Source organism: Periplaneta americana, chromosome 8 (assembly GCF_040183065.1).
Source record: "Periplaneta americana isolate PAMFEO1 chromosome 8, P.americana_PAMFEO1_priV1, whole genome shotgun sequence".
NCBI lineage: Eukaryota > Metazoa > Arthropoda > Insecta > Blattodea > Blattidae > Periplaneta > Periplaneta americana.
Window position 1 is genome coordinate 1,136,630 of NC_091124.1, and position 24,900 is coordinate 1,161,529.

The 24,900-nt window shown below is 34.4% G+C and overlaps 1 protein-coding gene across 1 annotated transcript in view; it reads right to left on the bottom strand.

Annotated features, from left to right (window-relative positions):
• Positions 1–24,900, bottom strand: part of LOC138704405 (solute carrier family 15 member 1-like) — a 38,101-nt gene that overhangs the window by 5,138 nt on the left and 8,063 nt on the right. Inside the window, exons 4-12 of the mRNA XM_069832252.1 lie at positions 23,959–24,041; positions 19,973–20,140; positions 18,114–18,362; positions 17,312–17,566; positions 13,238–13,338; positions 10,098–10,235; positions 7,617–7,734; positions 5,663–5,791; positions 3,297–3,404 (exon numbers count right to left, since the gene is read on the bottom strand). Of these exons, the coding sequence (XP_069688353.1) occupies positions 3,297–3,404; positions 5,663–5,791; positions 7,617–7,734; positions 10,098–10,235; positions 13,238–13,338; positions 17,312–17,566; positions 18,114–18,362; positions 19,973–20,140; positions 23,959–24,041 (1,349 nt within the window). The remainder of the gene's footprint in view (positions 1–3,296; positions 3,405–5,662; positions 5,792–7,616; positions 7,735–10,097; positions 10,236–13,237; positions 13,339–17,311; positions 17,567–18,113; positions 18,363–19,972; positions 20,141–23,958; positions 24,042–24,900) is intronic.

The window sequence follows — 24,900 nt, forward strand, 5'->3', positions numbered from 1 at the left end:
TCAGAATAAGCTCATTATAAAAAATTCAGTCTAGAGAAGAAAATGTTATGATAGTGGCAGAGAAATAAAAGCAAGTTTTCGGAGATGTAATTTCAGGAAAAATGTCACTATTCAGGCCGATGTGGTACTAATAATAGTGAATCATATGTTCAGAGAAAGGACTTCTTTTTCCTCCCTGTTCGAAATGAACACAAAAAATGCATAACTTGGGGAAAAAATGCAGAAGGGGGAAAATTCCCTGCCATCCTCTTTTTTCAATTCGAACATTGACTTTCAACGTATTTTGAACCCCTTCTACTAATATTTTCTTTTCTGGTTGTCAGATTACTCCAGTCGAAGTTCCAAACGTTGCTTGCAGGCACATCTTTCATTTCAATACTCAAATACTGCATATCTTGCCTTCGAATTTTCTCATTAACTGCCACCCTAATTCTTTTAATATGATACACACAGTACAAACTAAATCCAGGATGTTTTTCAAGTGAATGACCTGGACAGTTATCTTCAAATCTGATTACATTCCTTCCCTATCTGGCGAGGTAGGATTTCACTATCGTTCATAATCCTGAGGAGTTACTGGAAATGCAAAGTCATTCGTTTGTAAGATATATTGTATAAAATCAGCTTCCTCTTCATCAGTAAGTGTTTGAAGGAATTCTACTTTCAATTTCTTAATTGAAGTTCTTTTGGGAACATTAAAGACCTTTGTTGTATTCTGCTGAGACATTTTGTTTCTAATGGCTGCAAGACATTCTTCCAAAACTCCTAAGTCGCAGCTTCGATATCTGCCTTCTTCTGCAATTCTTTTATATTTCGTGGCATTTTCACCCATCTGAAATAAATTACATTTTGTATCACTCTGTTCAATAGACATACAAACTCGTACATATTTGATAAAAATAAGTAACAGTGGGCATAGTTTACGGAACAGATGCATTATAGGACCCACCCTAAATATAAAAATATGCAAAGCCACAAAAAAAAGGTCAACGGAAGTAGCGTTTCGATCAATTAAATGATCGATACATATTGTTTCCATTATGTTGCCAACCAATCAATATTGTTGTAAATTAGTTTGATCATAATCATGGCGGCAATTTCGAATGCTATAGTTAAATATAAAAAAGAAGTGGATTAAATTCTCCCTCTTGATTTAAAATGTAGGCCTCGAAATGGAAATTATGGAATTACAAATAACGTGTAAACTTTTTAGTTGCTTGATCCATGAATAAGGACATGTAGGCTATGTTTATGGTTTTTTTATGTAAATGTGGTTTACTTAGGAGTGAAATGTTTTGCAAAAGATGCAAGTAAACGAGATGAACTCCTGTGGAGATGTCATTGGAAATTACAAGGTATTGAATGATAAACACAGGAACGCCGTATCGTAGCACTTTGTGAAATCACTCGGATAACAGAGAAGATGAAACGAAACATCTCCAGTGAGGTCTATGGTAAAATGGTAATTTTATATCAATTTTGTTTTTAATTCTTTGGTCCAGGGAAAATACTAGTAAAAATGTGTTTTTGTGAAAGACTAGTATTTTTCCTGGACCAAAAATGCAGTATAAATGGCGTAGAATTAGTATTTTATAATATACTATAAAGATGACTAATATGAACTTAATTTTATCGTTGTATTAATACCAATGTTGTATTGTTTGAAAGTGTAATGTTACTGTGTTTAAAGTTTAGCTTTGGTTGGCTTCTTTAACTTTATTTTGAATAAAATTTAATATATTGTATAACAAAGGTGAATAATATAATTTTAATTTCAATGTTGTTGGTTTTATTAAATTATACATGTCTATAGCTATTACTATGTATTTATTTTGTTAAGATGGCATACTTGATATAATAATCGAAAATATCTAATATATAATCGATACTATGGATTACTCGGGGTGGGTCCTATAATGCATCTGTTCCTAATTTGCTCTACATTTGCTGTGGAACAATGCATCCCCAAAATTAGGAAAAAGGTAACTTATAAAATGAAAAATTCTCTATAAACAATAAAAGCCATTAAATGCGAAACAAATATTACATGGCAGGCAGACATAACTATCAAGTAAAATAAAGCAAACTCACCTGCAGACAAGTACAATCCAGTCTGATGAATGAAGATATTTTCGATTAAGTTTTCCACACGAGAGTTTAGTTGTGAGGTTTTAAAAATCCAAAACAGCGATGATTGTGATGAGCATGTTGTAGTGTTAAAACACATTTCCCTCCACAAAACTGGCTTCATTTATACACCGACGGATCCTTGATCTCCAGACAACAAGGTGTCGGTGCAGGTGTTACGTGCTGTCTCTTCTCACTTTATAGATCTCTTGGATATGGAACAACAAGTTTTGATGGAGAAATCGTTGCAATAAGTGAAAGTCTCAGGAATCTTCTATGCCACATCAATAAATTTAAGAATGCAGTTATATTGTCAGACTCCAAAGCAGCTATTCTATCAATAGTCTCTAAACACACACCTTCATCTCAAACAGCAGAAATAACTAAAATGCTCTCTCAATTAATATCACTCAATAAAAGAACTGTATTCCAATGGATACCATCCCATTGTGGAATCCTGGGAAACGAGAATGCGGATGCTTTAGCAAAGAAGGGCAGCACTGCTACTTACAGACCTGTTACTAAATCTACGTATTACTCCGTGAAGAGATTTATTAAATCTACATACTTAGACTTCAACAAACAAAATTTGATAACACAATCCCAAGGGAAAAAATGGAACTCTCTGCATCAAAATCCACAGTTAATTCCCGATTAACCACGAAAATCGTCTGTAGCTGCATTTAGATTGGCAACAGGCCATGATTGTTTGGCCAAACACCTGCATAGAATTGGAATATATCAGTCCCCTAACTGCCCATTGTGCAACTCAAACCAAGAAATGGATTCGGAACACCTCAAAATCTGTGCGTCAGTGGCTAACCATGATAATATCTTTGAAAAATATTGGAGTGCAAGAGGTCAAATGACTTTATTGTCAAACGCCTGGCATTAGAAAACAATAACACATTGTGACACATTAGCTGATTCGATATCTACACACAATGAATCTCTTTGTTCGAGTGAAGCAATATTTGACCCCAACCCCAAGTTATGGCACTATAAAATAAAATATTCACAGTCTAAACTGGCATAAACACAGCTAATTAAAACTCTTATATATTAAATATTATTAGGAAATGCTAAAGGTGAAGTACAAAATATCACAGAAAAATTTCAGAGGAATGTGTATCTTTTGTGGCTGATAAACTTGGACGATCGGCACTCACCTGGCTCCTGAAGACCCTGACTTGCGTGATGATGATGACCAGCAGGTTGCCTAGGGACACGGACAGGTACCAGGCCGCTATCGTCACGGTCTTCATGCTCTTCGGTGCCTGCAAACAGCAACAACTTGCTACAGCCTACACCACATCGTGACTCCTTCATGCTTCACACACCCCTTATACATAAAAAATCATATATATAATAAATTTAGCTTCCCTTATGAAAAGGTTGCCAGATTTGACAAAGCGTATTACATATAATTTGGAAACATACCTAAAAGGTAAAATGATATCCATTTGAAACGATGAGATAATCGAATATACAAAAGTCAGAAAAATTAACACCTAAGTAGCGTACATGCTCATTTGCAGTTAAGCATGTGACAGTGGTGTCATCAGAAATGTTTAGTTGATTTGGATGCAATTTACCGCGAGAAATATTAATAGCTACAGATTTATTTACATTTATATCTAAACCAATAGCTTTGAAACGATCAATAGCCATCCTTGTGAGTTCTAAAGCGGAGTTTTTGTTTTTAGCTATGGTAACAGTATCATCTGCAAAACCAAGTACAGTGATGGGTTTTAAACCTGAAACAAGATTGAAACCGTATTCGGCAGCGATCGAGTCTTCTGACAATTCATTAAGGATATGATCAGTACATAGATTGTATAATGCGGGTGAAAGGGGCGATCCTTGCATAACTCCTTTTCGTAAATCTATGGGATTAGTTTTTTTATGATTGATTTCTACTCTAGTGGAATTATTTAATTGAAGATTCAAAATTAACGTTTTCAACACGCTTGGAATAAGCAAGCTATCTAATGTGTTTGATAGGTGCAAGTGCCCGATATTATCGAATGCCTTACTAATGTCTAGGAAAACGAGAGTTGCATCACATTTTTTAGATTTTGCGGACATTAAAATGGACCTGAGAAAGGATGTATTAACTATTGTTCCTGGAGAATGTGTAAATCCCCTCTGATGAGGATTGAACTTTATATATTCTCGAAGGCGTTTATCGAGGACGCATTCAATTACCCTACGTAACACGGAACAAATAGTAATTGGTCTCCAGTTTTTTAAGTCATTTTCGTCGCCAGATTTATAAATGAGAACACTTCTTGCGGTCTGGAAGCATGGAGGTCACTGGGTGTGCTACAAATAAGCAACTGGTTTGTAAAAATTAATAATCTTTCACCACAAATATCTAAAAGTACTCAAATATCTTCGTTAAGATACCTGATTACATGTAGTATTTCATACAACTTACTTACAAACGACTTTTTAAGGAACTCGGAGGTTCATTGCCGCCCTCACATAAGCCTGCCATTGGTCTCTATCCTGAGCAAGATTAATCCAGTCTCTATCATCATATCCCACCTCTCTCAAATCCATTTCAATATTATCCTACCATCTACATCTCGGCCTCCCCAAAAGTCTTTTTCCCTCCGGCCTCCCAACTAACACTCTATATGCATTTCTGGATTCGTTCATACGTGCTACATGCCCTGCCCATCTGAAACGTCTGGATTTAATGTTCCTAATTATGTCAGGTGAAGAATACAATGCGTGTAGTTCTGCGTTGTGTAACTTTCTCCATTCTCCTGTAACTTCATCCCTCTTAGCCCCAAATATTTTCCTAAGCACTTTATTCTCGAACACACTTAACCTCTGTTCATCTCTCAAAGAGAGAGTCCAAGTTCCACAACCATACAGAATAACCGGTAATATAACTGTTTTATAAATTCTAACTTTCAGGTTTTTTGACAGCAGACTGGATGATAAAAGCTTCTCAACCGAATAATAACAGGCATTTCCCATATTTATTCTGTGTTTAATTTCCTCCCGAGTATCATTTATATTTGTTACTGTTGCTCCAAGATATTTGAACTTCTCCACCTCTTCCAATTTTTACATTTCCATTTCGTACTATGTTCTGGTCACGAGACATAATCATGTAGAATTGTACAATACAGGTCCCTAAATTTGTTTGACATGGTATATGGAAAAAACCCTCTGTTACTTGCAGGGTATTGTTTTTAGGATTAGCTTTATTACATATTTCTACTTATTTTGATGAATACCACCTACTGTCGAAATCTATAACCCACTTTGAACACCCAGTACATCAGCTCCATCAGGCAAGGCAAAGAAGAGAGAACCTATCGTACTGTAACTACGTAGAGAACAGCTCTTAGAAGGGATCCCCGATTTTATTAACTTGAAGGTTTCCACATCCCATAACACGGTGCAAACCCCCATCACCAAAATGTCAAACAACATTGTAATTATATAGACCTGTGCTAACCTGGTTCTTGGTTTTAGTACTGTTATTAATACACATAAATAACAGGTAGGTGATTACCTGAAGGAAGGAGAACTGTAGTCCAGAGATTGCAAACATGACCTCGCCAACGGAAATCAGAATGTACTGCGGCACGAGCCACAGCATGTGGATCCTGTTCGGAGGAGTCATCACGAACAACTTGGAGAACTGCAACAAGAGAGCGATATCATCAAACTGGAACATTCCATCTAACTAAATCCTGAGATGGTGATGGTGGTGCAAAATATGATAGTGTTGGTGGGTATGATTATGAAGATTGTGGTGATGATGACGACAACGACGATGGTTTTAATGATAAGTAAGATTATTCATTTATCCAAAACTAACACTTCAGTGTCAGCCAATTAATTATAACTTACTTACTTACTGGCTTTTAAGGAACTCGAAGGTTCATTGCCGCCCTCACATAAGCCCGCCATCGGTCCCTATCCTGTGCAAGATTAATCCAGTCTCTACCATCATATCCCACCTCCCTCAAATCCATTTTAATATTATCCTCCCATCTACGTGTCGGCCTCCCCAAAGGTCTTTTTCCCTCCGGGCTCCCAACTAACACTCCATATGCATTTCTGGATTCGCCCATACGTGCTACATGCCCTGCCCATCTCAAACGTCTGGATTTAATGTTCCTAATTATGTCAGGTGAAGAATACAATGCGTGCAGTTCTGCGTTGTGTAACTTTCTCCATTCTCCTGTAACTTCATCCCTCTTAGCTCCAAATATTTTCCTAAGAACCTTATTCTCAAACACCCTTAACCTATCTTCCTCTCTCAAAGTGAGAGTCCAAGTTTCACAACCATAAAGAACAACCTGTAATATAACTCTTTTATAAATTCTGACTTTCAGATTTTTTCACAGCAGACTGGATGATAAAAGCTTCTCAACCGAATAATAACAGGCATTTCCCATATTTATTCTGTGTTTAATTTCCTCCCGAGTGTCATTTATATTTGTTACTGTTGCTCCAAGATATTTGAATTTTTCCACCCCTTTGAAGGATAAATCTCCAATTTTTATATTTCCATTTCGTACAATATTCTCGTCACGAGACATAATCATATACTTTGTCTTTTTGGGATTTACTTCCAAACCGATCGCTTTACTTGCTTGCAGTAAAATTCCAGTGTTTTCCTAATCGTTTGTGGGTTTTCTCCTAACATATTCACGTCATCCGCATAGACAAGAAGCAGCCAATTAATAATAATACGGAATAATGAAATTTCAACTTGAATTACTAATATTATAGATTTATTAATTTGTCATACAGAATAATATCTGTAATATTGACAATTAATATTGGAGGAGAAAAATTCGCTCCGGCGCCAGCGATCAAACCTGGGTCCTTGGTTCTGTGTACCAAGCGCTCTGACCACTGAGCTACGCCGAATTCAATCCACAGTACCGGACCGAACCCTCCTACCTTTGTGACCTGACTCCAAGTTAGGCATATATGTTGACGTATATGTCAACTGCCATTAAATATTAATTGTCAATATCACAGATATTATTCTGTAGGACAAATTAATAAATCTATAATATTCTCATAGCTGCAGTGCATATATTTGTACAGATTAGTGTGCACGTAACTGCGGAATCCCGGCCAAACAAGTCACTCAGCTGAGTGCGCTCCTAGTATAATGGCAGTTGACATTGGACATATACGTCAACATATATGCCTAACTTGGAGTCGGGCCACAAAGGGAAACAGTGAAGGAAGAGGGTTCGGTCCGGTGCTGTGGATTGAATTCGGCGTAGCTCAGTGGTCAGAGCGCTTGGTACATAGAACCAAGGACCCGGGTTCGATCCCCGGCGCCGAGCGAATTTTTCTCCTCAAATGTTAATTGAATGACTAAGTTTAATTGTGAATATTGTACACTGTTCTTGTAGTTAGTCCTCTACAAGTAAAATACATTTTAAGCAGTGTTAAAAGTCTCACACTTCAATATTTACAATGGAAAGAAACCAACTCACCACAATGTTCCCTGTCACTTCTTGTATTACTAAGGAATAAACAGCTCCAACCTCGAGGTGGACATCTTGCTGGTAATCAGGCACTGAAGCGTTTAGCAGAGAGATGGAATATTTGTATCTGCAACAAATTCCAGTAGACAGTACGGTTATGAAATTTGTAGCACCATAAGATCACTATTGCAGTTTATGTTTCTCAAAATACATTTTAAAAATCTTTGTTTTCAGAAAATTACATTAAACAGGAGGAGTCAACAATTGGCGATCAGATTCCCAAGGCAAAGAGAAATCTCCAAATTCATCTTTATAGTCACTGAACTCGTAGCGTCAATGAATCCAGAAGCCAAAACAGAATAAATGGTTCCCATTCCAACTTTGCTCATTCTTTCGAATCCAGTAAAGATCTTTTCAGTGTTGCCATGTCTACTTTTATGCATGTAAATTAATGTTTTAAACGGATTTCGGCCATCAGTTCTGCTATCTACTTAATTTCTTTTTTTTTTGCAGCTTCATGGATTTTTCATCGTACAAAACAGTATTAACTGACAGAAGGTGTGATCTTGTGTCACAAAATAGAGAAAAGTTACTTGTGCTGTACTGTAACCAGTTTTCAGCTACGCCAATGTAGGACTAAGTACTACTTTATTTCATTTTATTTATTTTAATCAATTAAATAATTTACTTATTTATTTAGTTATGTAGTTATTTACTTATTTATTTATTTACTTACTTATTTATATACTTATTTACTTGCTTATTTACTCCTTTTTTATTTACTGATTTATTTATTTACTTATTCATTTACTTAGTTATTTACTTATTCACTTATTTATTTAGTTATTTACTTATTTATTAAGTTATGTAGTTATTTACTTATTTACTCATTTATTAATTTATTTACTTATGTATCTATTTACTTATTTATTTTCTTACTTAGTCATTTATTTACTTATTTATTAATTTATTTACTTACTTAGTAATTTATTTACTTATTTATTTATTTACTTATTTATTTATTTACTTACTTATTTATATACTTATTTACTTGCTTATTTACTCCTTTTTTATTTACTGATTTATTTATTTACTTATTCATTTACTTAGTTATTTACTTATTCACTTATTTATTTAGTTATTTACTTATTTATTAAGTTATGTAGTTATTTACTTATTTACTCATTTATTAATTTATTTACTTATGTATCTATTTACTTATTTATTTTCTTACTTAGTCATTTATTTACTTATTTATTAATTTATTTACTTACTTAGTTATTTATTTACTTATTTATTTATTTACTTATTTATTTATTTACTTACTTATTTATATACTTATTTACTTGCTTATTTACTCCTTTTTTTATTTACTGATTTATTTATTTACTTATTCATTTACTTAGTTATTTACTTATTCACTTATTTATTTAGTTATTTACTTATTTATTAAGTTATGTAGTTATTTACTTATTTACTCATTTATTAATTTATTTACTTATGTATCTATTTACTTATTTATTTTCTTACTTAGTCATTTATTTACTTATTTATTAATTTATTTACTTACTTAGTAATTTATTTACTTATTTATTTATTTACTTATTTATTTATTTACTTACTTATTTATATACTTATTTACTTGCTTATTTACTCCTTTTTTATTTACTGATTTATTTATTTACTTATTCATTTACTTAGTTATTTACTTATTCACTTATTTATTTAGTTATTTACTTATTTATTAAGTTATGTAGTTATTTACTTATTTACTCATTTATTAATTTATTTACTTATGTATCTATTTACTTATTTATTTTCTTACTTAGTCATTTATTTACTTATTTATTAATTTATTTACTTCCTTAGTTATTTATTTACTTATTTATTTATTTACTTATTTATTTATTTAGTTATGTAGTTATTTATTTTCTTCAGTATAAAAAATTGAGTTATCTAGTTCTTGCATTCAGGTACAGAGTGGATAACACTGACAAACTATTTCATTATGCAGGTTTATTGTGTTTTATTTGTCAGCATATTAAATATGGACAAAACCATTAATCCCTAAAGGCTTACTTTTTTAACAGTGATGTAAACCTGCTCCAAATAGTTTAAGAACGAAGATATCTTAGAACTGAAATATTTATTTCGTATCTTCATATTCTGGCAAAATTTTCTGTATATTGTGCAGGTCTCAAGTTATAGACCTGTTTGAATATTCATTATTACTTATTTATTTATAAATCTATCTAAATATTTTGTAGATCTACTCAGATCGTCTGCATCTGTTAATACAAAATCTTTCAAGGAAATATAAAACTCAGCCCACTTACTGAATGGCACAGCATAAACAGAGGCCACAGTTAAACAAAAGATGACAGCTATCTTAGATATGCAGTGCCTGTTAGCTCTTATTTGATTCTTCAATGAAGTATTCACACATCGCGTACAACAATGAAGGAGAATGCTGATGAACTAGATTCTCACCTGCCAGCATCGAGCTCCATGTACCTGGACACCCCCAGCGTCTTCTCGGGAACAAAGTAAACGTCGTTGACCCCGTATGTGTTGCGCAGGGCGACGGTGGTGTTGACGAATATGTCTATGCTTCTGAGGAAAACTATCCTGTAAAATAAACATCGCATTCACAGCTATTGCTACAGCTTGGAAAACAATTACAACTTCAATTATATTACTAATATTTGCTTCTTTAGTTATGTTAATCCAACTATTTTCGGTTTTGTAGCGATTAACACCTTCTTATTCTCAATTGCTATCACTGTCTATCATTCCAGTCTCCTCTCTGGTTGTCTGTCCTAGCCTTAACACACATTCCAACCAAGCCAATTGTTTATGTAATTAATTAGTTCAATTACTATAGTACATTATGCAACGAGCCTATAATGGTAGTAATTAAGACGCGAGTATGTTTATGAAACGAGCACAAGCGAGTTTCATAATTTTCATACGACCATCTTAATTACCATTATAGTCAAGTTTCATACGACTTTTTATGCTGGGCCATTTTTCTAACTTGAAATTATTCATAAGTATTCATGTTATTCTTATCTGACTGGGGAGCGGAACTGACCTTCTGCAATATCTCGTAAATTGTGAGATGTGCGCAGACGCGAAAGTATTGATTTTTTCCGAGGAACAAATGTCATTGACCTTGATATAATCTAGAGAGTAAAATAAAGATTAATCTTGATATAACCTGGAAATTGATTTAGACATTGAAAAACGAGATGACAAATTGAATTTATTTGAATATTATTTACAATTAACGCTAATTATTACAGTAAAACAACATAACCTTCTGCGACAGTATTGGATTTCAAGCCTCCGTGACGTTTCCCTCGTCTTTCGATTGCATATCCGAGAATAATCGATACTTGCGCTTTCATATCGCTACAATGGTATTTTCTGATTGGTGGAACACCTGAACTTTAATGAATAGGTGTACTTTAATGAGGTCCATTAAAGGGCTGCTACCAGGTGTATAATTACTACATTTCGGCATGGTCGAGAATAAAGATATTTATTTGCTTTGTCATTAAACTGTTTATTCACTTATTCACGTATTTATGGAGACATGAATGTAATTAAGAAATTCCTATGGACAAGTTACAAGCATGTCGCAAAGTAGTCCAGTGGTGGGGCTGCAACCTAAAGACTTCTGGACAGGCTTCATATTGAAATTTTCTCCATATATGCTGGATCATACTAGATGGCCTAAAAAAATCTTATCTTATGTCCCAAGAGAACGAAGAAATTTAGAACGACCTAAAAAAACGCTGGCATGAGACCGTAACAGATCCACTGGGGTGTAATACATGAAAGCGTCGTTAAATAAGTTACCATATTTTTTTTAATACATGAAAGCTCATGATGATGATAATGATGATGATGATGATGATGATGACGATGACGACGACGACGTGTTTATGTAACCAGTTTATTTAAGAATTAGTCCAGCACTGTGGCATCGCGGTCTAAGGCATCCTGCCTAGGACTCGCATTACAGAATGCATGCTGGTTCGAGTCCTAATGGGGGAAAAAATTTTCTCATGAAATTTCGGCCAGTGTATGGGACTGGTGCTCACCCAGCATCGTGATGCACTTGGGGAGCTACGATAGGTAGCGAAATCTGGTTGCGAATACCAGCTATAACGGCTGGGGGGATCATCGTGCTAACCACATGATACCTCCGTTCTGGTTGGATGATCGTCCACATCTGTTTCGGCATGTGGGCGTGAGGCCGGCTGGTCGGTCTAGGCCCTTCAAGGGCTGTAGCGCCACGGCTTATTATTATTATTATTATTATTATTATTATTATTATTATTATTATTATTTAAGAATTGTTTATTTTTTGACTGATTTGCTTAATTTAAAATAAATGAAATAAATAAATAAATAAATAAAGCAATCAGTCATCAGTCAATCAATCAAACATATCGCCGTTGTTCCTCAATAACTCCCATGTGCAAAATATGAAATTTTTCAGTAGGAAGAAAAAACACATTTATTCATTCTATGGCAGTGGTACATAGGAGATCGTGAATTCTTTCGAAAGAAAGAAATATAATTACATATAGGAGATTTTATTATTTGCTGTATCACTATTTAAGTTATTTAATAGAGCAAAAATCTGAAAATCGATAAATGTGTCACATAGGAGTTATTGCAGGAACAACGACAATATTATTAAATTTTCTTCATTCTTTCCTCTATTTAATTGATTGATTAATCATATTTCCAAATTTGTTATTTAGTTCATGGCTTATTAACTTAATTATTTATTACAGGTTATTAATTTATTGTTTATTTATTCAGATATTAATTTCTTTTAACGATATTTAATTTGTTATCAATTTGTCTTTTATTTAGTAGTTATTCATTTGTTTCTTTTTTATTGAATGCATTATTAATTTTCTGTTTATTTCACTCTTTATTCATTTGTTTTTGTTCATGCGTTTAAGTAAATATACTTTCTTACATTTATTAATTTTATTTCTTGCGTATTTAGTCTGTTATTAGTCTTAAATAATTTCTAATTTCTCCCAATAATTTTATTTTCCATTTAAAAATCAACATGCAAGTCGCCTAGAAATTTAAAACATTGAAACAATTACATAACTGCCAGCATTGGACTGTGTGTCCCTCTTTACAATGACGTGCGATCCAAAAACACTAATTAAGATAGATTTCCGTCATGATTTTAACAATAAACATTATACGCAAGTTAATCTGGAAATTCTGCAGTTTATCCATGAAAATTTACCACAAATCATTTTAGTCCAATACCAGTTCAACCCAGATAAGACATACAAATGGGCAGACTGAAAAACAGGCAGCCAAATAGACGAACTTACAGACTGACAAATGGATAAACAGACAGGCACCAGTCTAAAACAATTTGTTTCGTTTTCAAAGAAAATCAAAACATGTATTCAACTTCTAAAATCATGTTGATGATGATAACAATTATTATTTTCGTAAAATTACGATATTTCTTTGTATTCCCATATATGTAAACAATAATTTGACTATGCAAGATCCAGGCATGTAATCCGTCTGGCTGTCCCATTTGTACTAAATTAACATGAATATGAAAGACACATTACCTAACTCTGGGTTTCCCACTGAGAGACTTCGTCAATTCTTCGGGTTCGGAGGAGAATACTTTTAAATTGTTGTTATCGATGCAGATCAGAAAGGTGTCCACCTGCAAATGGAGATAATACCCATCATCTTGTGGTCAAACTTACAACAAAGTGAGTACTTAACATAGAACAAAACATCTATTTCTTCGATATTTTGAGGTGCTTGAAAATGTTTGCGCTATTTTGCCAATAAAAATATTGTGTTGAAATCATAATGAATTCTTTTATTGTAGAAAGTTGTCACTTTTCTAACCAACATCCCTCTCCCAATGTGATGCAAGTTTAAAAATGTCACTCCTAGGCCCAATTGTATAAAACTCCCTGACTAAAGATCAACTTTGATCGAAGATCGAAAAGTAAACCGAGTTCAGACACTTCTTCTATTGTATAAAACTTTTCTGCGATCAAATTACCTTGGTTCAAATGCAATCTAAGTTCACGTGAAAAGGATTTGGCAACATCGCATAAACAGGTGAAATACGTGATGCGCGGACCATGTTATACAGGTTTGTTCAGTGTTGCCAATCTAGCGATTTTAACTCTTTTTCAACAACAATTTCTTTTAACTTTTATATTGCTTAAATAGGGATTTAGTGACCTTTTTAGCACCCCATAGTGACAAAATTTAATCTTTCTTTGTTGATAATGAGAAATCTAGCGGATTTACAACTACTTTTTCGCGACTTTCCGTATTACACTCTGTTGGAGACACTGGTTTTTTTTGCAATGTAAATAATGGCGGACAATAAGAAGAAGGTTGACTGTTCACCAAATTGTTATCATGTTATGGTGTTTGATACTGCTAAACATAATAAAGCTTTATAAAACGACAATTTTCGTTTAGTAATACAGTTAATTGAACATTTATGAATGTAGCTATCATATCCATTAATAATTAATGGTTGTTATAAACATAATATAATTATAGGTTATGTTATTTGATACTGCTGAACACGATAGAGCCTTATAAAATATAAGAATGTTTGTGTATTAAGGCAAGAAATTGAAAGAAATATATATAAATGTACCTAACATATCTATTAATATTAATAATACTGGATATTTTATTTGCACAATCTGTCACTCGTATATTTCAAACAGAAAATAAATAACTGAACTTGGATCATCTAACTTAATCGGAGAAATTTCTTCAGTCAAAGTAGACTTTAGTTTGAGACAAATTAATCTCAGATTAGACTTTATACAACACAAAATTCCAAGTTCAGCTGAAACAAGGATCAATTTAACCTCTGATCTAAGATTAAATGGTTTATACAATCGGGCCCTATTCAACTCGCTGTCTTGTATTCAAAAGGGCTTTCCAACTTCATTCTTTCTGATACATCTTGGAAGATCTATGAATAGTGCTCACATCAAAAGTTATTAAAATACAACATAAGCATTGGACAGTTTCTACACATTTTAAGAGGAAAATAAATTATTTTGAACCTTCATTTTGTTAGTTATTTGAGTGTGATATTTCCTATGTTATATTAAACAAATGAGTCCATCATGACCTCCACTTAGGCTGACCAGATTTTTAACAGTCCAGCATGGGACATCGGCAATTTCAAGAAAAAACCACAAACGCTTACCTATAATCTTTTCGCTGTAAGAAAAACCCTAATATAAACAATAGCACGTGACTGAAGTGAGGCTTCATTGGCCGCTGTTTGGCGCCACAGATTCTCAGTACATGTTCCCGCCTACTGTTGTACATTCTGTTTCATGTTAAACATTTCCCGTTACTTGTCAAGTAGGCCTAACCTCACTACTATGCATTCGTTTGCTTAGGAAACATTTACTTTATAATTACTGTGATTAAAACTCTCATAACTTATTATATACATTTAAGACTATTTCTTTTTCTCCGCTTTTGAGAGGGTTTCTACTCTTATGATTAATAACCACACACACCGAGGATGCAGAAGCCATACTTTAGTACCACGTCAATAACTACGAGCTGAAGCGACGCCAGCTTGTTACAGAAACAGACTAGCTAATAGGGATTATAAAGAATGGACACTTCGCATCGGTACCTTTGATGTAGCCGGACTGATTTCAATGACCTTCAAGCCAGCTAGAGCGTGAGATTCTGCTTTTTCCCTAGAGTTGGCGCTGACATCACTCCAGCTAGCAGTCGACACAGTGGAAATATAACACATACAATTAATACATCTAGGTACATTACGTACTCAAATAAAATAAACTGAATCCATAAAATAATAAATCCGTCATTAAGTGTAATGTCTAGACTCTAGAGTTCCTTTATAATGAGAGTTCAGAAGTTGACCCCAACAACAATTAAAATATGTAATGATTTGATAGCGCTGAAAATGGAAAAACAAAACACTTACGAGAAGTAAAAACCATATACCTATATTGTATTATATACAAATATTAAACGAATTCGATACTTAATTTTATAATGTATTATATTATTTTGTAATATAATTTGTGATATCTGAAATATAAAAAATTATTATTACAACTAGTTTGTCACTGAGAAATAAGGAAAAGCTGTTAACTTGAATTTATTTGAAGCAAAGCGTTACTGGATTATGCAATAAGGTAGGCGATGTTTGGATCCTGTGTCTCAACTCTATTCTCAATTATTATCTTAGCGTATGCTCGATTACACTAACCTCTAGCGCTTGAAAGTGGAACTAAACGCTGGTGCACAGAGAAACAAAACACAGGAAAATTCGCTCAGTGTCCATTCTTTATAATCCCTATTCGCTGAACTGACTACCTCGGTATTACTGTTTGTATTCATCCGCGTTCATAGTACATAACAAAATATAAAAGTAGCTTTTCTTTTACATATCGTTTTACATATGAGTGAAGTTATATGTTTCATTGTATTTAACAATTATAATTCAATTTTTTATTTTCAAATAATACAAGATGATAGTTTCCAAATACGGACTATATTTTGCTGCGTCCTGTGAGTGTTTCGACTGTGAGCCAATCACGGGTATGACAGCCACGTGCTTGTGTTTACATTAGGATTTTTCTTACAGCGAAAACAGTATAGTCACTATCCGTTGAAATGTTAAAGAAAATACATGTAGCAGAAGATACAACGATAGAACTTTGCACATTAATTCATAAAGTATCTTAAAGTTTTGAATTAAATACATAAACACACGTAACTCATGTATATAGTTCATTACAGTTACTAAGAATTCAATTTCAGTACTGATGCATGCATGGTAGTCTTCTACATGATAGGCCTAATGTACACACTGAATTCTAATACACATTTTACAAGTACTTGTGTGAAGAATGTATCTTTTTAAGGATCCGTTCATTCCCATACAGCTTCACACTAAGTTCTTCAAATGAGGAATGAAAATTTTTCTTTTTCACTTGTAGACCTAACAAAGCTTTAACTGTTTCAACTTTTTTTGTGACTTTTCATTAGTCCAGATTGAGTTCATTGTGGAGAAAAATCTTTCAACTGATGAATTACTGACTGGAAGAAACATGATTAATGACACTATTTTGAGAAGATTTTCAAATGGAATGATTTGTTCCTTGAAATGTTGAAAAATATCATACCACTTTTCACCCGTTGGTTTGTCACAAAATTTCTCGTTTTTGAACTACTTACACATGGACGCTGCGGCAGTTCTAACGCTTCCGCACAACGCGAATGCAAAGATGACCAAAGATAAATATGCTATGTTCTTCTCAAAGAGTGCAGAATATCTCATACTGTGCTCGCTGGTACTTCTGTCTGATACTGAGAAGCGTTCAGAAATGTGCATGAATCGCAGTAATTCCATCACGATCCTTAAATATTTATGTGTAAAATTTTATTGAAACAAAATCAAAGCTTCTGAGGGCAAAATTAAATTCTGGGGACAAAATGGGGACATTTGCTCCCTGGGGACAGCAATTCAAAACCGGGGACGTCTGGTCAGCCTACGGCTCCACTGTGAAGTGACTCACGAATCGTTTCATAATTATGAGACCACTCCACAGCTGAATGAACAATAACACCCACTACAATGCTCACGACGTACATACCTGGAATTCCGTGGCCACCACCTCCATCCTCAAGCTATTCACTTCCAACTGGACGTCATCACACTGCCTGGAGGTGAACAGCGTTATTTGGTACTTGGTCCGGTTCTTGGCTGCCACATTGCGGAACACGAAGTTGTTGGTGGCGTTTATAGTTTGGAGGCGGTTGAACGGGTTCAGAATGTGGACTTCGCATGGCAGCAGGTTCACGAAGTTCAACTGTGACTCTCCTGCATCAGGAAGAACTGGGTATGTGTCCTACGATCAAAGAAAGAAATCTCATATACAATAAAATATTAATTGACTTACTAAATTCTATTTCACTAATGTTAGCTTCACAAAACGTTTGAATGGAGCCGCCATTTTCAGTTGACTGTCTATGCAGGAAACAAATGACAATAGCAAAGCATGTTTTATAGTACCGTAAAGAATTTGCAGTTTAAAATGTTCGCAAACAAAGAAACAAATGCTAGGGAGGTGATAAAAATTGTTGGAATAAGCAGCCATGATTGGTTATAACATGTTGTTCACTATCACTTTATTGGTCTAAAGTAGTATGACATATTAAAAGTGTTACAGTCAAATATACTCGTATTAAAAGAAAGAGAGAACTAAGACAGACAGACAGACATACAGATAGATAATTAAATACATAAATAAATAAAATGAAACTTATGCTAAGTTTAAACAAATCTGGACATAAACATTGTGAATTCAAACACAATGATAAGAAAAACGTTAAATAATTGCAAAGGAAAAGCCGTGATCTAAATGTAACAACAATTCAAGCGATGAGTCACATTACCTCAAGCTTCAGCTCCAGAACTGCTGAGGCGACGAAGGCAAAGCCGGCTATGAAGCCACCGATGATCATCTTCTTGAGCGGAGAAGACATGAAGTGGCACTTGTCCATCAAGGGGTACAGAGTTTTATGGAAGAATGGGATCAGCAGCAGCACAATCGCTGGGTTGATGACCTGGATCTGGTCCGGTAACAATTCCACGCTGAGCACTTTCCCAACCATGCGAGACGCTTGGAACGTCCATCGTGAACCCTGCAGAAAAACACAGTAACAGTCATCAGATGTGTTTTGAGATAACAGAATTTTTATTCTAGACAGATGTGTAGCTGTCACAGACATGTACGTGAATTTAGCTTATCTCGATGCTGATTCTTTTCATTCTGAATTCCATATTTTATTTTGGATTCTTACGTGCCCAGCCACCGAATTTGAATGCTGTATTTGTTATTGTGGTACTATAAGCAGTTTGTATGTCTAATCTTTTCATTAAGAGGGGAGGTACGCCATTAGCCTGCAAAACTTGAGTGAAATTCATTTTTTTATATCTCAGCTACTATAAAAGCCAAATCAACAAAACTTTTCATGTTTAATGTACATACATTACACTTTATAAAACACTGCTCACTGTAAAAATAATATCAAATTTGCACATTTTTACAACCGTAAAGCATTTACATAATAAAATATACAAATAATTAAATATCTGCGTTGTTTTTTTACTAGAATGTTTTAAAGATCTATATCAACAACATAGTCTAGGATCTTTTACCTCTTCTTTAAGGAAATATTTCTTTAATAAAAATTTTTTCCAAAATTTAATATTGCAGGTAACGACTAAAAAATTGGAAATTTATCCTTCGAAGAGGTGGAAAAATTCAAATATCTTGGAGCAACAGTAATTAAACACAGAATAAATATGGGAAATGCCTGTTACTATTCGGTTGAGAAGCTTTTATCATCCAGTCTGCTGTCAAAAAATCTGAAAGTTAGAATTTATAAAACAGTTATATTGCCGGTTGTTCTGTATGGTTGTGAAACTTGGACTCTCACTTTGAGAGAGGAACAGAGATTAAGGATGTTTGAGAATAAGGTTCTTAGAAAAATATTTGGGGCTAAGAGGGATGAAGTTACAGGAGAATGGAGAAAGTTACACAACACAGAACTGCACGCATTGTATTCTTCACCTGACATAATTAGGTACATTAAATCCAGACGTTTGGGATGGTTAGGGCATGTAGCACATATGGGTGAATCCAGAAATGTATATAGAGTGTTAGTTGGGAGGCCGGAGGGAAAAATACCTTTGGGGAGGCCGAGACGTAGATAGGAGGGTAATATAAAAATTAATTTGAAGGATGTGGGATATGATGGTAGAGACTGGATTAATCTTGGTCAGGAGAGAGACCGATGGCGGGCTTATGTGAGGGCGGCAATGAACTTCTGGATTCCTTAAAAGCCATAAGCAAGTAAGTAAGGTAATGATTAAGAAAAAAAATATTTCCTGAAAAAATAGGTAAAAGATTCTAGTCTATGTTGTTGATATTGGTCTTCAAAACATTCCAGTAAAAGAATCATGCAGATATTTATTATGTAAATGCTTCACGCTTGTAAAAATAATAATCCAGTGTTTCTTCACTAAATTTTGGAAAAAATATGCACAGTGTATTCGCGTTTATATGGTGTATATATAGAGATCAATAAGAGCACAACTGATTAAAATAAACATAACAATAATGGCGATGGCAGTACCAATGGAACAGGAAAGTGATTTTAAGACATTTTATTGCTCTTTTAGTTATTCTATCATATTGTAAGAGCAAAATTTCTAACAAATAAACTGACAGCACAATATCACACTGTACCTGTTGGTCAAACAGACTCCAAAACAACGGCAGGGGGATGAACAGGAACAGGATGGAGAGCACGACTTTCATGTCGGAAATCAACTTGGAGTTGAACTTGTCACTGGCGTAGTCCAGCCAGTGATCTTTATTTCTGACTCTGGACCGGCATTTAGCTGTCACGGCATACTGAAATGAATCAAAATCGTTTTCATTTCATTACTGCAATTCATAACTTGGATAACAGATTAAATGGCGATCTTACTCGTGTTAATTGTGTAAGCATGTGCGGCTTACAACTGTTTCGGTGCTTCTTCACACCATCCTCAGAGCCTACTAGATCTCGGTGTCATCTCGAACTTCTCTGCCTGTTGTGTGGGTGCGTTCGATTGTTGAAAAGTGTTGAAATGTGATGTCAAATAATATGTGTGTTCTGAAATTGATCTGTGTGTTGAGAATTTGATCAGGGTGACTTTCAGTGTGTCTGTATATTTTGTATTGTTCTAGTGTGTTGAGTTTTTCGTTTTTGGGTTGTATGTGTAGGATTTCCATGTCTGTATTTATGTTATGTCCTCTGGTTATTGCTTTAATGTGTTCTTTGTATCGAGTTTGGAATGATCTGCCTGTCTGTCCAATGTAGAAACTGTCGCAACTATTACATGTGAGTTTGTATACGCCTGTGTGGTTGTATTTATTTGTTTGTGTGTTGAGATGTCTTTGTAGTGTGTTTTCTGTGCTGTATGCTATGTTGTATTTCTGTTTTCTGAATGAGGATGCGATCTTGTGTGTGTTTTTGTTTTCGTATGTTAGCGTGATGTATTTCGTGTGTTCTTGGGTTTGTGTTGTGTTTTGTATGTTTTTGTGTTTGTTGAGTTTTTGTTTTGTCTTCCTTATGATGTTGTCTATTATGTTTGGGTTGTAACCATTTTCTTGTGCTATGTATTTGATTGTGATGGATCATAACTTGGTTTTCAGACACCCATTGCTAAAAATTGGCCTGTTAAGAGTGCATAATCCTGTTAAAGATGGACTATTATAGGAACGTGTATAGATAACTTTCAACTGTACAAAGAGTTGACAAATGATGCAAGGTCTACTTTTACCAATGTCTGCCTAGAAAATAGTGTACGAGATACTGGTAAATGAAGATAAAAATAGAGATAGCCTATTGTGTCCCGTGAAGAGCAAAGTCATCCTGCTAGAGAGAAAGTTCTAGCTTTTTAACATGGTGAGTTAATCCACATTACAAGTTGCACTAAATTATGTAATGAACTTTATTTCTATTAAATATAGAATATAATCTAAATTTAACAGAAGAAATACTGAAATCAGAAGTAAACATTGAAATAATGAAACAATTGTCTTTAGAGACAATTAATATTGGGTACCCTCCACAAAACTGGCTTCATTTATACACCGACGGATCCTTGATCTCCAGAGAACAAGGTGCCGGTGCAGGTGTTACGTGCTGTCTCTTCTCACTTTATAGATCTCTTGGATATGGAACAACAAGTTTTGATGGTGAAATGATTGCAATAAGTGAATGTCTCAGGAATCTTCTATGCCACATCAATAAATTTAAGAATGCAGTTATATTATCAGACTCCAAAGCAGCTATTCTATCAATAGTCTCTAAACACACACCTTCATCTCAAACAGCAGAAATAACTAAAATGCTCTCTAAATTAATGTCACTCAATAAAAGAATTGTATTCCAATGGATGCCATCCCATTGTGGAATCCTGGGAAACGAGAATGCAGATGCATTAGCAAAGAAGGGCAGCACTGCTACTTACAGACCTGTTACTTAATCTACGTATTACTCTGTGAAGAGATTTATTAAATCTACATACTTAGACTTCAACAATCAAAATTTGATAACTCAATCCCAAGGGAAAAAATGGAACTCTCTGCATCATAATCCACAGTTAATTCCCGATTTACCACGAAAATCGTCTGTAGCTGCATTTAGATTAGCAACAGGCCATGATTGTTTGGCCAAACACCTGCATAGAATTGGAATATATCAGTCCCCTAACTGCCCATTGTGCAACTCAAACCAAGAAATGGATTCGGAACACCTCAAAATCTGTGCTTCAGTGGCTGGTCATGATAATATCTTTGAAAAATATTGGAGTGCAAGAGGTCAAATGACTTTATTGTCAAATGCCTGGCATTAGAAAACAACAACAACAACAAAGACGACTTTATTTTATAGTGAATTTTTAGTTCTTGGTAATGTCTGATTGTCTTTGGCTAGTTGTGTGATGTCCATTCTTGAAGATAAATGATGCAACGTCACATTTGATATTCTATCTCTCACAGATGCACCTAGGATCTTGAGTTGCACTTTTTGTTGATATATTTGGATCGAGTTCTTGTTTTTCCATTAGTGATCATGTTTGACACCCAGGGTATACACAAGTCTTCAGTGCTTCAAATTTGATTCCCTTGCTTGTGTTTTGTCTGGTAGTATAAATTTAAGAGCCAAGAATGCTTTCCAAGTTAGATATATTATTTTTATTAATATACTGGTATAATCAAAAATGTATTTAAAAATAGGCTTAAGGACTTTACTAATAGACGGTAATATATTATACACACTGCTTAAAGGGTGTAATTGATAATCTTGTTATTTGAAGTGTTCTATCAGTGGGGAAGTGTGTTGTGTCAATGAAGTGTGTAGTGTCAGTGAAGTCTATTGTGTAAGTGAAGTGTGTTGGTGTCAGTGAAGTGACTGTGCAAAATATCTGAACAGTGAAATGGTTAGAAGTGATAGTGAAATCAGGTAGAATCAGTGCAGTGAGTAAGTTGACAGCGAAATAAGTGTAGTGCCGAAAGGTACTTGTGCAGGTATGAACCTGTCACACTCGTGGGTCTTAGTTCGAACTTAGGGTTAAGATGCAATTTTTTTTTTTATCCAATGCCACCAGGTTGTCTTTTCGACATTTCTGGTCTTCTCTCCTGGCCATGGCTTAGTTGTAAGCCACTTCTGAGGTTGGGGCGCCTGGAAGGCGGAGTTACATTACCCCGATGATGTGATAATGTGGTGCCAGGAGAGGTCTTAAATCTAAACTTAACCTAAATTCCAGACCATGGACGAACACAGGAATAATCCTTTTCCTTTAAGGAAAAATTCCTGTGCTCTAACCGGGAATCGAACCCGGGACCTCATGAACTATAGCCAGAAGCTCTGACCATTAGACTATGAGGCTGAATATATACATTATAATTTTTTTAAAGTTTCTCTTCCACATCTAATGAATCATATAACCAGTTCCCCAATGTTATTTTGTTTACAGCTCCAGGAACTGCTGGAGGAGACTTCAGGAAGACTACACAAGCATATAGTAACACAAACAAATTTATTTCAAGTCCCTTTCTAAAGATTTTTATAAATGAAAGGAAACGCACTTTTATAATTTCAAAGGATTTAAATGTGAATTAATTAATAATGTGGAAGTGGAGAAAAGTGAATGAAAAGGTACACATTCCCGCAGTTCTGCAATGAGTAACACTGTTGATTAATGCGAACTCAGAGTTCACAGACATTTGTGTCATTCCGAGATTAAACAATAATCTTAAAAATAGTGTTTGATATACAGTGGCAAATTAGATTTACTTTAAATGTTATTTTAAGTGATCATGCTTCATTTAATGCACGATGCTCCTTGTTATGATTATGATTATGATTATTATTATTATTATTATTATTATTATTACTATTATTATTATTATTAATTATTGTTTTTATTACCTGTGTTTATTATTAATTGTCATTATTGAGTGTAATTAGTTACCACTGCCACCAGGTATATACCCATTTGCAATGTGAATAAATACACACATACATACATAAAAATTATTGTTTAGACAAGCATTCCTAGATCTTTTAATACTAAACCTTTATCCATAATTCACAATCATCCTTACTGCTGAAGCAGTCACTGGACCATACAAACAAAAAAGAGAACTATATGGATGCAAATTGTTCAAAGAATACTTACGCATGCACACTGGATGAACTGCAGGACAACGTTCTCCTTTGGTGCCTTCATCCTATACAGTGACCTTCCCATGATGAACAGAACTGAAACAAAATTATTTCCACTGGTTGTCAGCCAAGAAAAACGAGATCATGTACTAGCAATATTAGATATTCGTAAGTCTAATAAGAAAAAAATAACAGATGTTCACTTTGTCCAGACTGAAGAGTGAGCTGCGAATATATTGAATAAGCAGTCGTGGACAGCCGATGAGGGGAGGTCCTCCAGCTTGGGGGTTGGCGAAGGGCTAACAACCCATCACCGTAAAAAACAGCTTGTTACGAAACCTTCAAATAAGCCTCGGAATGGGAACTATGGACTAAAGCAAGGAGAAGCACTATCACCTTTACTTTTTAACTTTGCTCTAGAGTATGCCATTAGGAAAGTCCAGGATAACAGAGAGGGTTTGGAATTGAAGGGGTGACATCAGCTGCTTGTCTATGCGGATGACGTGAATATGTTAGGAGAAAATCCACAAACGATTAGGGAAAACACGGGAATTTTACTTGAAGCAAGTAAAAAGATAGGTTTGGAAGTAAATCCCGAAAAGACAAAGTATATGATTATGTCTCGTGACCAGAATATTGTACGAAATGGAAATATAAAAATTGGAAATTTATCCTTTGAAGAGGTGGAAAAATTCAAATACCTGGGAGCAACAGTAACAAATATAAATGATACTAGAGAGGAAATTAAACGCAGAAGAAATATGGGAAATGCCTGTTATTATTCGGTTGAGAAGCTTTTGTCATCCAGTCTGCTGTCAAAAAATCTGAAAGTTAGAATTTATAAAACAATTATATTACCGGTTGTTCTTTATGATTGTGAAACTTGGACTCTCACTTTGAGAGAGGAACATAGGTTAAGGGTCTTTGAGAATAAGGTGCTTAGGAAAATGTTTGG